The following is a 16,358-nucleotide window of genomic DNA, read 5'->3' as shown; positions in this document are numbered from 1 at the left end:
GGCAGGCTTTTCAAAATTCAGCCCTTATTAGACTTTTTCGTTGAGAAATTTCAGACAGTTTATAAGCCAGAGCAGCAACTGTCTTTGGACGAATCTGTGATTCCTTGGAGGGGAAGGCTTCGTTTTCGAATGTATAATCCTGGGAAACTCACAAAGTATGGCCTACTCGTTCGTGTAGTCACGGAAAGCACTAGGCTATATTGGAAATTTAGAAATTTATTCCAGTGAAGGCAAGAAATTGCAAGAAACTATTGTTTCCATTTTGGATCCCTATCTGGATCAAAATTATCATGTTTATCAAGATAATTTTTATAACAGTGTGGCAACTGCAGAATACCTACTTTCAAGGAAAGTACGTATTTGTGGTACAATTAGGGTGAACAGAGGCCTTCCTCCAGATCTGAAAGAGGAATGTAAATCCCTGAAACGTGGTGACACCACATTCAGGGGGAAGGGGGGCATTCTCCTTCAGTCCTGGAGGGATACTCGCATTGTGAATATGATTTCCACTATTCATAATTCGAGCATATTCGATGTTCAAAGACGACACGGGCAAGTGAAGAAGCCTCTTTGTATTTCTCAGTACAATATGTTCATGAAGGGAGTTGACAGAGCCGACCAATACTTGGCCTATTATTTCCTTCCTAGGAAAACAGTAAAATGGACGAAGAAAGTTGCCTTGTGGCTTATAAATTGTGTCCTTTTCAATTCATTTTTGGTTTTCAAAGAGCTAAACGCAAATTCAACTTTGAAATACAAGGCATTTCTCACGAATCTGGCAAAAGCTTGGGCTACAGACCTCATGGTGGCGGCAGAACCTGCATCAGACACAGACGTAGTACGACCGGGACCATCTACTCCCACCCCATGGAGGCCTCATATGGACCCCCCTGGGCGACTCTTGGGTGATATGCGGAAACATACCCTCGTGAAAATTGTGATGAGCGAACAATCGACAGGGAAGTATCCTTCTAGGCAGTGCCGTGTGTGCGCTGTGCACAAGAAGCAAAGCAAGACTTCCTACATCTGCAAGTTCTGGGTCATGCCTCTTCACAGAGGGGAATGTTTCCAGAAATGTCACACTCTGAAGCACTTCTAGGAGCTCTGGCAAGTCTTCTCCAAAAATTTTAGTTCATAAAATTAATTAGGGGATTTTATATTAATTTTTAAAGTGAACAGTGCACAAGTTAGGGTAGTAGGTTTAAAAACGCCGGTCCCCAGGGTGATTTAAATATTTAAATCACTGGTCCGCGAAGTGTTAAAAGTTACAATAATAAACTGAAATGTCATTTCCCAAGAAATTAAGAAATTAAATTTGGGACATGCTTTTTACAGTTTCTTTCATAATCTTTTGCCTTATCACATCAAAAAATCAAAAGGTTAAAATATATAAAACTACACATCTATCTTCATTTTTATATGAGTATGAAACTTAGTCTCTTACAGAATGTAAACTGGTGGTGTTTCTTTGAATATTTGAGACTTGACAGATATGACTCACAATAATTTTCGGAGAGGCGTGCCAGGTGATACCTTCATTTATTTGAGAGCTGTCAGAGGGACCTTCTAGTACTTAGGCCAAAATTTACATGTATCTCGTTAGGGATTGGCGGAATGTAAATGAGACTAACACCCCAATTTTAGGTGCAGTCAATCATAAAAATTCAGAGAGGAAACCAGGTGTTCTGGAACCAACAAGACTTCTGCCCCTCTGGAGCGATCAGTCATCGTAGAGAGTAACAGCAGTAGCATCGCAACATTCGGACCTCCCAGACATTAAATCAGTGTTGTCCAAGTCCGGTACACAAATTCAACAGTGCTACAGCCTTGTAATAGGTAATTCTCGTTCACATCTGCCAAAAAGAGCAACAGCGTTCAGTGAAGTGTGTGTTTCAAGTGTTCTCTATCTCCTTGTGTGAGCAAGGCCCAGAAGTCGCCCTGAGACAGAATCTTGTTCTACCAACTGAGCAGTCAAGACTCCAAACGCCCACGTACCCACGTCCCCCCACCATTTTGTTTACCCCATTCCAAATTCGTGGATTGCACCAAAGTCCACTGGCACCCGTAACGATTCAAATTCAGAATAATCCCATGCCCCACCCTGAACCAGACAGCAACAAGGAAGCGGCGGATAAAAGTGGAGGAGCCAGGCAAGACCCACTCAGCCGTGGATACCACCCAGCAGCAGTAGTGACCACTATGAAGGTAGGTGACCTACCCAGGAACCAGCGGGCATCGATCGACACGAGAGCAAGAAGGGGCAGTTAGAGAGAGAAAGTGAAGCCCAACGTAAGCGCTAACGACGGTTAAAAATTACACAGTGAGAAGCTCAATAATTTGTACTTTTCGCAATTAAATCAAGAAGGATGAGACAAGCACATACTCGTATATGAGGTAAGAACTATATACATTATTTTGTCTGGAAAACCTCAGACGAAGAGACAACTTTGGAGACCAAGGCGCAGACAGGAGAATAATATTAAGCTTGATGTTAGAGGACCACAGTGTGAAGGTATGGACTCCACTCACATGGATCAGAATAGATCCAGCTGTGGGCTTTTGTGAACATGATAATAAACCTTTGGGTCCTACAGAAGGCAGGGAATTTCTTAGTCTGGCAAGTAGCTATCAACTGTACATGGGAAAAAAAATACCGCTAGTTATTACTAGACAAAAACAGAGGAGACAGTTTAAATATAGACATGAGAGACTGGAGTACTTTGTCTTAAAAGACGACAGTGGATTTAACAGTTCAGTTGGAAATCCAGTGCTACAGAATATCATGTCTGATACTAGGAGGGATGCATGGCTGCTTGTAGATTTTCTGTTATAAATCTAAATGGATTTTAAGTTCTAGCATCACCAGTTTCAGCATAAAATACAAAGGCATATGTTATGACATACAATGACATAGTCATCAACCCTACAAGACAGTACACAAATAAAAATGAAAATAATGTAAAAATATACATTCAACTGCACATGTTAATCATCAGCCCTATAAAACAGGACATGAATAAAAACGAAAATACAGTGAAACCTCGATCTATCATTCCCGGATCCATCGTACAATTTCTGTGGTCCCTGAACAAATCTTATTTAAACTATTAAACTATTAAAACCCGCATCAATCGTTCTTCGATTTATCGTTTTCCTGCATCTATTGGTCAGAATTCTTGGTCCCCATGAATGTTAATCCCGCACTGATCGTTTTTAAGAAAGTGCAACACCACGCAAATGTTAGTAAGCACTGGTAGTAGTAAAAGTGGTTGATGTTTTTGAAGTGTGGTGTAGCAAGTTGCAGTACCGTCAAAATGTGTGGTATGCGACCTTGAGCGTGTCTTACCTGCAAAACAATGAGCGTGAGCAATAAGGGGATGCCAAGAGCCTTCCAGCTAGGAAAACTTTCCTGTATGTTAGTGTGAATCGTGTGAATCAACTCAGTTTGCGATTTCGCATGGTTGAGTATACAGTCCATCATGTGTTCGATCCTCGACGTGCTTCGTATTATTGTTAGCGTCATCAACAATTTTCTCCTATATGGCGTTTCCTGTGAAAAAGTTCGGACTTTAGAAGAACGACTGTGCATTACAGAAGAGGTGGAAAAAACCCCATCAGAGAAGAGGACTGACATAGCCAAGCGACTAGGCCTGCCACCATCAACCCTAAATTCGATTATCGCAAACAAAAAGGGAGATCAGAGAGCTGGCCGAAAAGCGTGGTACGTCAGCCAAGAAGAGGAATATGGGCAAGGAGTCTACCTACAGCAAGCTGGAAAATGTCCTCTTTGGCTGGTACCAGCAGGCCCGAGCATTAGGCATAGCTGTGGATGGGCCCATCCTGTGGGAGAAATCACTCAAAATAGCTTCAACAATGGGGATCGAGAAATTTTCAGCTTCAAACGGTTGGATCTCCCACTTCAAGCAACGCCACGGCCTGGTATTTAAGAAACTGGCCAGGGAGAGTGCTGCTGTGGACATCAACGCCACGGACCTCTGGTTCGAAAGACTTCCGGAACTGCTGGAGGGCTACGAGGCTCGGGACATATATAATGCAGATGAAACGGGCCTCTTTTTCAACTGCCTGCCCGACTGAATGCTGGCATTGAAAGGAGAGGCCTGCCATGGAGGAAAAAGTGCAAAGGAGCAACTCATGGTGCTGCTGTGCACAAACAGCGATGGGTCAGACAAACGTGTACCCACTGTTATTGGAAAGTATGCGAAACCACGGTGCTTCAAAAATGTAAAGAGGCTACCTGTGACTTACTATGCCAACTCGAAAGCATGGATGACATCAGAGATTCTGCATGCTCTTGATGCGTCATTCGGTGCACTAGGCAGGAAAATCCTCCTCTTTATAGATAATTGTGCAGCTCACTTTCCAGATACATCTTTGACGAATGTACAGGTGGTTTTTTACCCTCCGAATTGCACCAGTGTTGTACAGCCTCTTGATTTGGGCATGATCAAGTGCATCAAGCAGGTGTACAGGAAGCAGCTAGTACAGAGGGTTGTATGTTTGATGGACGCAGGGAGAGGCCCAGTGCAAGATCAACATCCTGTGCGCCATTCACCTTATTGTTTCGGCATGGTAACAAGTGACCCAGTCCACAATCCAGAACTCTTATGTGAAGTGTGGCTATGTGAATAATCAGGAAGGGTCAGACGTGACAGAGGTGGACAGAAGTGGTGAGGATGACGTCACGCAAGCTGAAGACTGGGTTCGGCTGGGGGCAAGCACCACCGGCGTGGACTTTGACGCCTACGTGTCTGTGGACCAAGAGCTCACGACATGTGGCATGCTGTGTGTTGAAGAAATGTGTGGTGCGGTGGAAAGTGGAAGTTGCGTGGAGGAAGGGCAAGGTGATGGTGGTGATGATGACGATGAAGCAGAGTCCAAACCAGTGCCCAGTTTTACGGAAGCACTTCGTGCATTTGAGTCAGTGAGAGCATTCATATATGCTCACATCACCAAAAGAGACCAAGCGAACATTGTTAATATTGAAAGATTATTATTCAGCTTGAAAAGGAAAGGCGCTATTAAACAAATTAAAATTAATGACTTTTTTAAAAAGTAATGCAAATTGGACTTGACAGTGGAAATATTATCACTGGTTTAGGTTTTTTGATTTAGTTAATACATATAGGCAAAAGTGACCGTTTTCATTCATTTTACATAGGCCCCGCATCTATCGTTTTCCCGCAACCATCTTTTTTTTTTCAGGACCCCCAACGAAAACGCTGAATCGAGGTTTCACTGTAATTTTAAAATATACTTACGCTCTTCGTCTCATTTCACTGTGACCCTTATTCCCTTCAGAAACCTCCTTTTCTCTTTCTTCATCCTGTGATTTCTTGGAAACTGATGGTTGTAAGCCAGTATCTCTATCAGTTTTCAGTTTCTTCTTTATTTTGCTTACCTCATCACTGCAATTAAGGAACTGCATTTAGATAACAGACAACTCAGGTATCAATATGATGTGAATACAATGAGAATTCAAATGAAAGAGCACAATTTTTGGCTTACTACTGAACAAATATAACATACTTTCAGCTGCTTGGATGCCATGAAAATACTGACATGGCATCAATGAACAGTTAGTTACCTTTCTCTGTGAGTCCCGTTGCTTCCTGCAAGCATAGCTTCATCCCCACTAAGGGCAAGGTCACTGTCACTCAAATCTAATTCCCGCTTATAACCTTCCTTCATTTTCTCTGCTGTTTCAACAGCTGGGACTGCACTGAGGCAGGGATCATTTAGAATATCATGTGTTGATTTGCTGCGCCCAGAATATTTCCTACTTGCTACACTGCTTTCCTCTTCATCTTCCTCTGCTTCTTCGCCAAAAGACAATAACTTAAAATTTCTAAGAGAGAGAGAAAAGAAGTACATATTTCTGCCCTTGTAGTTTGTCAGAATAGACATGATACAACATAGCACACCATCAAGCAGGTTTTTGTTTCTTTATTGAACAATGCTTTGTTAAATGCATAGGTTATATGTCATACGATGGGGTACCCAAAAGAAACCAAACTAATTTTTTTGTGGGCAGAGCTTTTGTAGTACCGCGTTTTGCCACTATGAGCGCATAGAGCTAACATTCCTGAGTCGATAAGCCGACTACTGTTGCTTCAGAAGGTAAGGACTAGTTTTGGCAGAGTTTATAGTGACAACTGTTTTGTGTGATCGTCGTTTTTGCAATGGCTGATTTTCGTGAACAGCGTGCGGTGGTGAAATTCTGCTTTTTGCTCGGGAAAAGTGGAACAGAAACTCTTGAAATGTTAAAAACGGCAAACAAGGATGATGCTATGGGGAAAACTCAAATGTTTGAGTGGTTTTCCCATTTCAAACATGGTGAAATGTCAATTGATGCCAAACCTCGTTCTGGTCATCCTTCCACAGCCCGAACACATGAAAATGTTTCAAAAATTCGTGAAATCATCAAGGAAGATCGACGACGGACCATTGAAGAAATTGTGGAGCTGTCGGGAGTGACTTGGAGCTCAGTTCAGCGAATTTTGACAGAAGATTTGGGAATGAAAAGGGTGGCTGCGAAATTCGTGCCACGACTGCTGACTGCTGAACAAAAACAAGGTCGCGTGGAAGCATGCTGTGCTTTGAAAGAAGAGTCCCGAAATGATCAAAACTTTTTTTCAGCGTTTTGCTGATGTTGCTGAGGTGAAGGAAAAAAACGACGGAGGCGCTGTCAAGCATCTCAAAAGATGAATTTAGACAATGTTTTGAAAAATGGAATAAAAGACTAGACAAGTGTATTAGTGTAAGTGGAGAGTACTTTGAAGGGGATTGAAGGTTTGTGCTTAAAATTTGAATAAGTTAAAAAAAAATAAGTTCGGTTTCTTTTGGGTACCCCCTCGTATTTACACATATATAAAGTACACTCAACTCTCGATTATCCGGGGGCGGATAAACCGGGGCTTTTTTGAGGCTTATATGTTGTTTAATATTCATTCACTTTTGTTTCACATGGTGAGCTGTAACACTATTTTCGCACTAGTGTGAACCGAGCTCTGCATTTTTTGGTCCCGTTATGCTAACGCAATGTTCTAGGGTAGGGGTGAAAGAATGCAAGGATTTGTGGAAAGTTTCAAGGGCAGATAGGCCGCCCCAGTTAGTCTCTTTGTATCGATCTTCAAGGGTGTTAACAAAATGTCAGGGTGTAAAAGGAATCGTGTTGTGTTAAGTATTCAAGAGAAACTCGTGTGAACCAGGCTTCGAAATGTTAAGCAATGACGAAATCATAAGTTCAGTGGGGGTGCAGCCAGAAGAGTGGGAAGATAGTGAGAATGAGGAAGAGGTGGACAGTGCTGCTAGTAAGAAAATATCACATGGCACTGCTCTTAATCATTTGGAATCCTTACTAGGCTATCTTGAGAGTGACGAGAACAGTTTATTAAGTGACAAGCTAATATTACGTAGGCTTCGTACGGATATCCGTAAAAAGGAAAATTCAGCGAAAAAGCAAACGACAATATTAATTTTTTTTAAGTATTAAGTGTGAATATTCGCAAAAAGTGTTGAATGTTGTTGAAGACTGTGATTGAAATAACTCATTCATACTTCAGTGTAACGTAAAAAAAGTATTAAATAGGCCATGAGATGACATAAAAAATGAGGTTGAATAAATTTAAATACAGGTAGGCCTATAGTATTATGAAGGTACAGTATTACAGTACTACTTCTAATAAAATTTGTCTTAACCAGGTTTTCGATTAATCGTGATTTCCATCCCCACCATTATCCCGGATAATCGAGAGTTGAGTGTACTTTTAATGTGAGCAGCGTTACTACTCACAGAAAGCAATGTGTTGGTTATTAAACTATGTTCTTCAGAACTACACAGTGATTGGAGAAATGTAATTCAGTATAAAAATTTAAAGGAGAGAAAAAAAGGGTTTTCCATGAATTCAAGTTTCAAGAATAGGTATCACCTTATTTTTGGATTTGTCTCATATTTGGATAAATACAGAAGTGCACTGTCACCAACTAAAATTTTTACTATTACCAGCTATTTAACAAATGGATGCAAAAAATTAAAATAAAAATGGAATAAATAAGAAACTGGACCTCTTAAATCAACAGTTCACCATACCATGCTATTTTGTGTAAGATGCATATCTGCTTTTGTATTATGCTTACACCTCAAGGAAAAAAAAATACAGTTACTCAAAGTAAAACTGACATAATATTTATCTTCTTTTTGCTACTGCTTACTACCAACTGTCTGCATCTGAGAAATACATAACATATGATTTGCAGAACAGTTTCACAAAAGTAAAAAAAGGGGGGGGGGTGCTGTCTCTCTCGCTCTCTCTAAACAATCACAAGTCAAGAACAGAAGAACTGTGTAAAAATGTTTGCAATATATATGTCACTAATTTCACCAGGGTTTTACTGCAGCAACAAGAATAGCTGGCACCACTTATTATTGGAAAGTAACTTTTGATGTACATTTGGCAGCAGGAAGGATAAGGTTCACCACACCTGCATGCTGGATCAAATGGTAACTACAAGATAACGACTGTACCTGATGGATTACAATATGTAAGTATTAGTCACATACAACAACAGTACAAATTAATTTCTTTTTCTTTCAATGGCTCTTCCAGCCCATTCAGGGCCCAGGCCTCTTATTCAGTTCCATAATAATTTTTCACAGATGGTAGGACTCCTTGGACAAGTGATCAGCCTGTTGCAAGGTCAAATTAATACATTAACTAATTATATTACTGAATAATTATAATAAGTTGACTACATGGTTCAACTTTACATGGTCATTTTCCAGATCCAATTATTCAATTATTTTCATGTATAATGTAAAAAAAGTATATGGTAGTTGTGCTAATTCTATAAAATGTCAAGAAAATGTGTGTGGTGGTTCAGAGTGTTATATTTTAAAAACCATGAAACATAAGTGAACTGAACAAAACCTATAATGACAATACATATTGTGACGCGTTGCGCTATGGAGGACAAACCCTCCCTCCCCAGTGGTGACGTGGCAGCATCGGAGCGCTGTTGTTACTAGGGTAACAGGCAAGTCACCACTCCTTCCCCTCCCCCGCCAGCGGTGACATGACCAAGGGATGCCGCAGTTGCTATGCAGCTGTAAACAACTCCCGACAGCATTGCCAGTAACACCTGTAAACACAGCGACTAGGCAACAAGGAAGCGAGGTGTTTCCCGTTGTCCGGCTGAGGGTTTGTAAGAGAACTACACTGCCTACGAAGACAGTTGGAATGTAGCAGTTGTAGCAGAAAGAAGAACCGGACGCATATGTAATTGTGTAATTGGGAGTGTGTAATACAGAGAGACTTGTATAGCTCCCATACTGTGAATACGTGTAGACTACTGAGGACAGTGTGAAGAGATTTGTGTGTAGGGTTTGTAAAGTGTGAAAACCCGTAACACTGTTGTAATTAATTGTAGCTGAGACTTTTAGGTTGTTAAATAAACCAATTAACAATCCGAACGGCGTCTTCAGTAGCAAAACACGTTACAATATTTTGAATTTGCATTAATAAGGTTTCATATGTGCCATTTCAACACAGCACATATAGAAACATCCTGTCTTGGGCTAAACACCTATCCTTTTTCTGTGGTAAACAAGGGAACTGTTTTCATCATATCAGTATCCATTTTCTGAAGGAACCTTTACTTGAATATTATTCAAAGTCTGCATGAAATATTCATGTAAAGTTCTGACATATATTTGCCTACTGCTGCACAGAGCTAAATTTTCATTAATCTACTCAAGGCAAAATCTAACCTGTATTCTCATTCATCTTCTCATGTCTTCTGCTACAACTGAGTGTATAACTATGTACATAAGCAGCAGTTGGACTAACAAATCCATAAATATGAACTTAAAAAAAACTTAATATTTGAAACAGATGTCTAGCACTTCTGACAGGTGGAAACCTATTACAGCATAAACAAAGACTGCCATGTACCTTGCAGCTGCTTCACACTACCAACAACATTCTGGAAACTAATTTCCAAGGTAACAAATTCTGTTAACACTGCTTGCAATGCGCAGAAATAAAACCGCCAAATATTATCCAAAGTTGATCGCTTTTTGGTACCTACCTTAATGTGCCTTTCTGGCTGAAACATATTGGTTTTAATTATTAAATAAATTTTGATTTATATTGGAGCTGTACTATGACTTCTGTAAACATTTATAGCTACACAGATTTGACAGAAATTTAACAGAACTTTACTTGACTCCAGCCTTCTTCTCCTTTTTGCTTTTCCCCACTTTATCTTCTCTTGCTTCAGGGCGTGTCCTTGGTACAATATCAGGAAAAGGATTATACAGAATTTCTACTTTTATTATCTTCTGTGGATACAGTGGTTTTTCTTCCTTTAAAATTAAGCAGCAAACATTAAATCACTACATATTTCTTACCTATAAAAAGTCAATGCAAGGCATTCCACACACACAAGACTCAATTAATTCTAACCTTATCAACAAGCACATCCTCCAGTTTCAACATGTTGAAAATTGTCTCACCAGTGACTTTCCCAAAAATTGTATGCTTGTTCTGCAGCTCTGGAGTTGGACCCAGCGTGAAGAAAAACTGTGACGCATTGTCATCCTGTCCCGCGTTTGCCATGGCCAGGAGACCTCGTCTGTTAAACCGTAAGCGGGAATGAAACTCATCCTGCAATAAGCATTATTAACACTAGTTATAACAGCTTATTTATCTTCCTCTAACCTCCTCTCAATCTGAACCTGTAGCATAACACTCGAATGTGTCTCTTCCAAGAAGCATGTGAAGCATCCTAACTTAATAAACGCAAAACTAGATTTCAATATTACCGAATACGTTAGAGGTCTGAAAATGATGGTCAACTATAGTGCAACTGTCTTGATAATAACCCCAAAATCATTTGGCTGCTTAGGCGGGAGAGATTGACACCTTTGCATCAACTGGGACTCCTGTTAGTGGACTTAACAGACCAACAGTCTATACCACATACATTACAATTTCTCTACAGCAGTGGTTCCCAACCTGTGGTCCGCAAGTAATTCAGAAGGGGTCCGCGGAATAGTTTATTTTCATTAAACTTTAGCTTATCATGTAAGTTTTGAGGTTTTCACGGTGATGACTATGAAGAAAGTCGTCTTCTGGGTTTTGGCGCCGTGTATTCTTCGTTTTGGCAGACGTTTCGGAGGAATGTATCGCCTCCATCTTCAGAGCAGGTGGCCAAAACGAAGAATACACGGCGCCAAAACCCAGAAGACGACTTTCTTCTTTATCTTATCATGTTCCTCACACCTACAATGTATATCTCTGGCTCTTGAGGCCCATAGCTGAAGTAAAATTTAACGGGACTGTTGGTACCGTTACTTCTTCCTTTTGTAAAGCAGAGGTGAATAACCAACGATTTGTGTAGCTTTTTCCAAGGACATTTTCTTTTGGTCGGTCCATTGCATCTCAGACCCATGTTTCAGGGTGGACTGCTGTCCTTCTTACCTGCTGTCTGACCATTCACCCCCTCCTCCCCACCAAATCCATCCCCCTTTGGTTGGGAATAAAGCTGAGACCATTGACCACGTTTCCTATTCATTTCAGTGGCACAGTGAACAACCTGTGTGTCTTTAGTTTTTGTGCAGTGAATTTTTATAATATTATACAAGTGTGTTTTTCTCGGTTTAATATTCAGTTTTTCTGCTCTTGTTCAAATAATTGAGTTCACAATGAAACTTCTGATTTTCAGTTTGTTCACGATCTTATTTAGATATGGATCGATGGTTAAAGTGTGGATCGTTGAAACATAAGAGATGATAATCTGAGTGGATCTAGTGCTGCCAAAAATAATACTAGTGCAGATAAAGTTCCTTCCCTCAAAAAATCACGCAAATATTGTCCATACTATTTGCAAATGGGATTTTCTGTTCTGAATAAAGATGGCGAAGACAGACAACAGTGTGTTCTTTGTTGCAAAGTGTTATCGAATGAATCTATGAAACTGTCAAAGTTGAGACACCACCTTGAAACGAAACATGGCGAATCAGTTAATAAGCCAATAGAATATTTTCAAAATAAAAAACTGCAACTTTGTGGTTCACAAAATATAGTTAAGGACATTGTATGTAGAACGAAAAATGAAAAGGCTGTTCTTGCCACTTACGAAGTCACCCTTTTGATTGCTAGAAATGGACGCCATATAATCGGGGAAGATTTAATTTTGCCTGCTACAAAAACGATAACAAAGAACTTGTTTAGTGAAAAACATGCCAACGAGGTGTCTCTAATATCGTTATCTGACAATACTGTGAAAAGAAGAATCGACGAGATGGCTCAAAATGTGAAAGATATTTTGCTAGAACGGTTACGTCATAGTGACTATTTGGCATTGCAGTTGGATGAAAGCCACGATATTTCAAATAATGCTAATTTGGTAGCTTTTGTATGATATGAACACGAAAGTAAAGTTTGTGAAGATTTTCTGTTCTATGAATTGTTACCTCTTAATACAACTGCTGAAGCCCTTTTCAAAGTTGTCAATGACTTCATAACTACAAATACACTTCACTGGGAAAAATGTACAGGTATCAGCACAGATGGTGCTCAGGCAATGTTGGGAACACATAAAGGTTTGGTCGCACGTATCCAGAAAGTCGCACCTCTTGTTAAATGGACACATTGTTGCATACACCGCGAAGTATTAGCTGCACGCCGTATGCCCTCCAAAATGAAAATCGTTCTAGACGAGGCAGTAAAAATTGTCAATTTTATTAAAGCCCATCCTCTTAACAGCCGATTATTTTCTGTGCTTTTAATGAAATGGGAAGTGATCACGAACACTTATTATTGCACTCAGAAATCTGATGGCTGTCCCGGGGTAAGGTTTTGATGCAGTTGTTTGAGCTTTGTGACGATGTATTGGTTGTTTCTCCTAAACTCAAAATTTCAGTTAACACACTATTTAAATGATTTCGCATGGTTCTCCTCTCTTGCTTACTTGGCGGACATTTTTAACAACTTGAATACTCTTAATTCAAGCCTTCAATGTACATTGATCACCATGTTTTCTATGCAGGACAAGATTGAGGTAACAATCAAGAAGTTAAATTTGTGGTGCAACTGTATAGAGAAAGAAAAACATGATTCCTTTCACATGCTGAGTGATTTAATTGATTTTAGTGAACAACCCCTTTCTAGTGATGTTGCTGAAAGTATGATTGAACATATGAGGTCACTGGAGTCTCAACTACGTCTGTATTTTCCGCTTTGTCCTGAAAATATGGACTGGATGAAAAATCCCTTTCTGGATTCTGTTTTGAACTTCCTTCTGCCGAGGGAGAGCAACTTATCGAGCTGTCCTGTGATGCAACGTTCAAAATGCTGTTTCCTTTGTTACTCTTACTGGAGTTTTGGTTCCAAGCAAAGTCTGTTTACCCTGTAAGACATCTGTTGCCATTTTCCACTACATATCTGTGCGAGACAACATTTTATCATCTTGTACACATGTAAAACAGATATAGGAACAGACTAAACATGGAGCCAGATCTACTTCTGAAATTATCCAGTTTTGATCCTGACATGTGAAAGTTGATGTCTGAAAAACAGCACCAGTCATCATATTAGGTGTGTGTTAAATTCATAATATTAAGCCTAATTGATATGTTCGTAATCTTCCAAATAAGCTTCATTTATAACAGTATTTTATTGTCATAAATGACACATTTAGAGTTGTAAAATTGTAAGTTAGTGCTCCACTTTTATGATATGTAAAATATAAAAAATTTCCATTTTGGGTTTTATGGGAGCCACGGTGAATTAACATTTGGTACAGGGGGTCCACGGCATCAAAAAGGTTGGGAAACACTGCTCTACAATATCATTCCAATTAATCACGGAATTACTACTGTTACTCAAGTTTGTGTGTTATGTGCCAGCCAACCTCGATCTCAAGCCCCTGCTACTATATTAGATATCCAACCAGTTGCACTTCTTCTACCAAAATGCCACATGTCAGTTCCATATTGGAATAACTGTTCATGTACAATACCTGTATGAATAGAGATTGTGTAAGAAAAGCAAAGAGCAGTTTGACATAAATTTCAAGATGTCACAGTTCCTAATAGAACTATACATATTATCATACATAAAGAAAGAGCCATCATTGGACAACAGAAGAATCAAATCAAAATGCCAAGTACTGGGGAGAAAATAGTGCTAGGCTTGAACAACCTTCTCAAAAATTTCTCAGACATGTTGCATGACACATCAGGTTACAAAGAGTCAGAATTAACTACCGCAAAACTCCTGAAACTGAAATATATAAGATAAGCATACACAGAAATGACTTTCTTCAGTTAGTTGATAGCAAGATGAGAATTTTTAAAAGTTTTGAGAACAAGACAAGAAAGATAATTCCTTTACAAGGTCAACTTCTTTGTTGTAATCATTATTTATGCCTATAACATCAGCTACACATTCAAAACACACGAAGTTTACTACTTATGTCTTCTAATACCTCATTCCCCATACAGAAACAGAGAATGACGCACTGTCGGAAGAAAGAGTGAATGAGAGACAAATTCGGGTCACAAGTTGATTCACGTTAGTGTTGCCAATCATTATGATTCCAATGCATAAAGCAGTTTGTGCACTACTGCACAAAACGAAAGTTATCAAACTTCAAGACTGAAAAATCAATGTCTGAATTACCACTCAGATAATTCTTTTCTTGATCAGAGCTCGAATACGTAAGACTCACAAATGCTTAACACTTTACAGCAGAAGTTGGTCGGCACATTACACATATGCATGCTTCACAAGTAGCTATTCAATAGATTTTAAGGTGACAATAAAGGGACACTGTAACATGCTAATCTGCCTGTGTTCATGTGAGGAGTACTCTTCTCTCCTGCCTGAGTGGCAAAATGATTTTCAGACACCTCTCAAATAACTGCATCACAGAAATCAATACCCAACAAGTTTAACAAGCCAACGTTTTAAAATACTGAAAAATACAATGTACACAAATTAGCATAAGTTGTCTTTTTTCACATTTATGTCAGTGCTCCTGAGGAAAAACAGTTCAGCCACTGGGTCATGGCACCATTCAGGGTGTTTAAAACTGCCAAGTACGCTCGGGAGTTAGCTCCAAAATGACAGATACATATACACATTCTTTACATTTGCATCATCTGAAAATAGGGTATTTTAATTCACTGGTGTTGATATGTTACACACCATCAATTTCACTAAAAAAATGTCATTATCACCACATGATCTTAGTTTGATCTGTTTTCTGTTCACACATGTGACTGCTGTTTATCACTTTTCTTTCATGCACTTAGGATCGGCATTAGAAGAGTGTGTGTGCCCACTAGTTTGCAACTAAAACTATTTAATTAAAACCTTGAATGGATGTCCATAAACAGATTCTCCTCCTGTGCCAGTGCCAGTCGGGTCTCCACCCTGGACAATGAAACCCTTCACAACCCTGTGGAATAATGTGCCATTGTAGTACCCCTCCATGCATAACTGCACAAAATTCCGGCATGCTTTAGGTGTTTCCTTTGACCATAGTTCTAATTCTATGTCACCAACTGTTGTTTTCAGCAACACCTGTAAACAAAAAATCAATTTGTTTCTTGTTTCTTCCTTGTCAGTTCATTTGATTACTCATATGTTTCACAACTGCATATTACTAGCTTCTCACGAACTTTGCTCCACGGAATTACTTAGTATGGAACACATGGTGATGAATGGGAGACTGACCGATTGTGACAGAAAGGGACCATGATATAATTTAAGGTCCTATCCCAGAATCTGTCCACAGACAAAAGCCTATCACAGAAAATATCATTACAGATACAGACTTAAGAGTAAAGAATTGAAGCCAAAAACCCCCAAATATGAACGCATAATAAATCAGCATAAACTTGCTTATGCATAATATATTTGCTTACATTCAAGCAAGATCAATGACAAACTGGTTGCGATCTTGGGTCCAACGTGCGGAGCACTTCTAAGATAATGGGACATGACACGCGGAACCAAGTCCTAACTTTAAATTGTTTCCACATAACCTAAAACAAATATTCCACCAACATGAAGTTATTTTATACATACCTTCCCATTAGTTGGTGGTTCTTGTATGTAGATGTTACTCATTACTTGTTACTTAAATTGTGAACATCTAATGCGTACGTCCTGAACTCGCTAATGATTCACTCGTCTGAAGTCATAATCTATTATCACAATTATTACGGCTTCCATTTGTAGTCCCATAGGTCCCATATCGAACTTCCGTTGCTATTGAACCACATTATATCGTGATCGACTGTGATCACATTTTGGTCGATTGATCGA

The 16,358-nt window shown here is 39.5% G+C and overlaps 1 protein-coding gene across 3 annotated transcripts in view; it reads right to left on the bottom strand.

Moving 5' to 3' along the window:
* The window catches only part of LOC111874719 (spliceosome-associated protein CWC27 homolog), a 39,614-nt gene extending 23,305 nt beyond the window's left edge, over nucleotides 1-16,309 (bottom strand). For 2 of the 3 annotated variants that reach the window (XM_023870452.2, XM_023870454.2), the window contains exons 1-6: nucleotides 16,119-16,308; nucleotides 15,402-15,611; nucleotides 10,485-10,685; nucleotides 10,242-10,384; nucleotides 5,606-5,866; nucleotides 5,280-5,426 (exon numbers count right to left, since the gene is read on the bottom strand). In XM_023870452.2, the coding sequence (XP_023726220.1) occupies nucleotides 5,280-5,426; nucleotides 5,606-5,866; nucleotides 10,242-10,384; nucleotides 10,485-10,685; nucleotides 15,402-15,611; nucleotides 16,119-16,160 (1,004 nt within the window). In that variant the 5' untranslated portion in view covers nucleotides 16,161-16,308. Of the gene's footprint in view, nucleotides 1-5,279; nucleotides 5,427-5,605; nucleotides 5,867-10,241; nucleotides 10,385-10,484; nucleotides 10,686-15,401; nucleotides 15,612-16,118 lie in introns of all 3 variants that reach the window. The other variant, XM_023870453.2, reaches the window with a different exon arrangement.
* Nucleotides 16,310-16,358: the final 49 nt, after the last annotated feature.

This window comes from Cryptotermes secundus, unplaced genomic scaffold (assembly GCF_002891405.2).
Source record: "Cryptotermes secundus unplaced genomic scaffold, Csec_1.0 scaffold362, whole genome shotgun sequence".
Lineage (NCBI taxonomy): Eukaryota > Metazoa > Arthropoda > Insecta > Blattodea > Kalotermitidae > Cryptotermes > Cryptotermes secundus.
The sequence above is the reverse complement of the archived record's forward strand: the minus strand, read 5'-3'. Positions and strand labels throughout refer to the sequence as shown.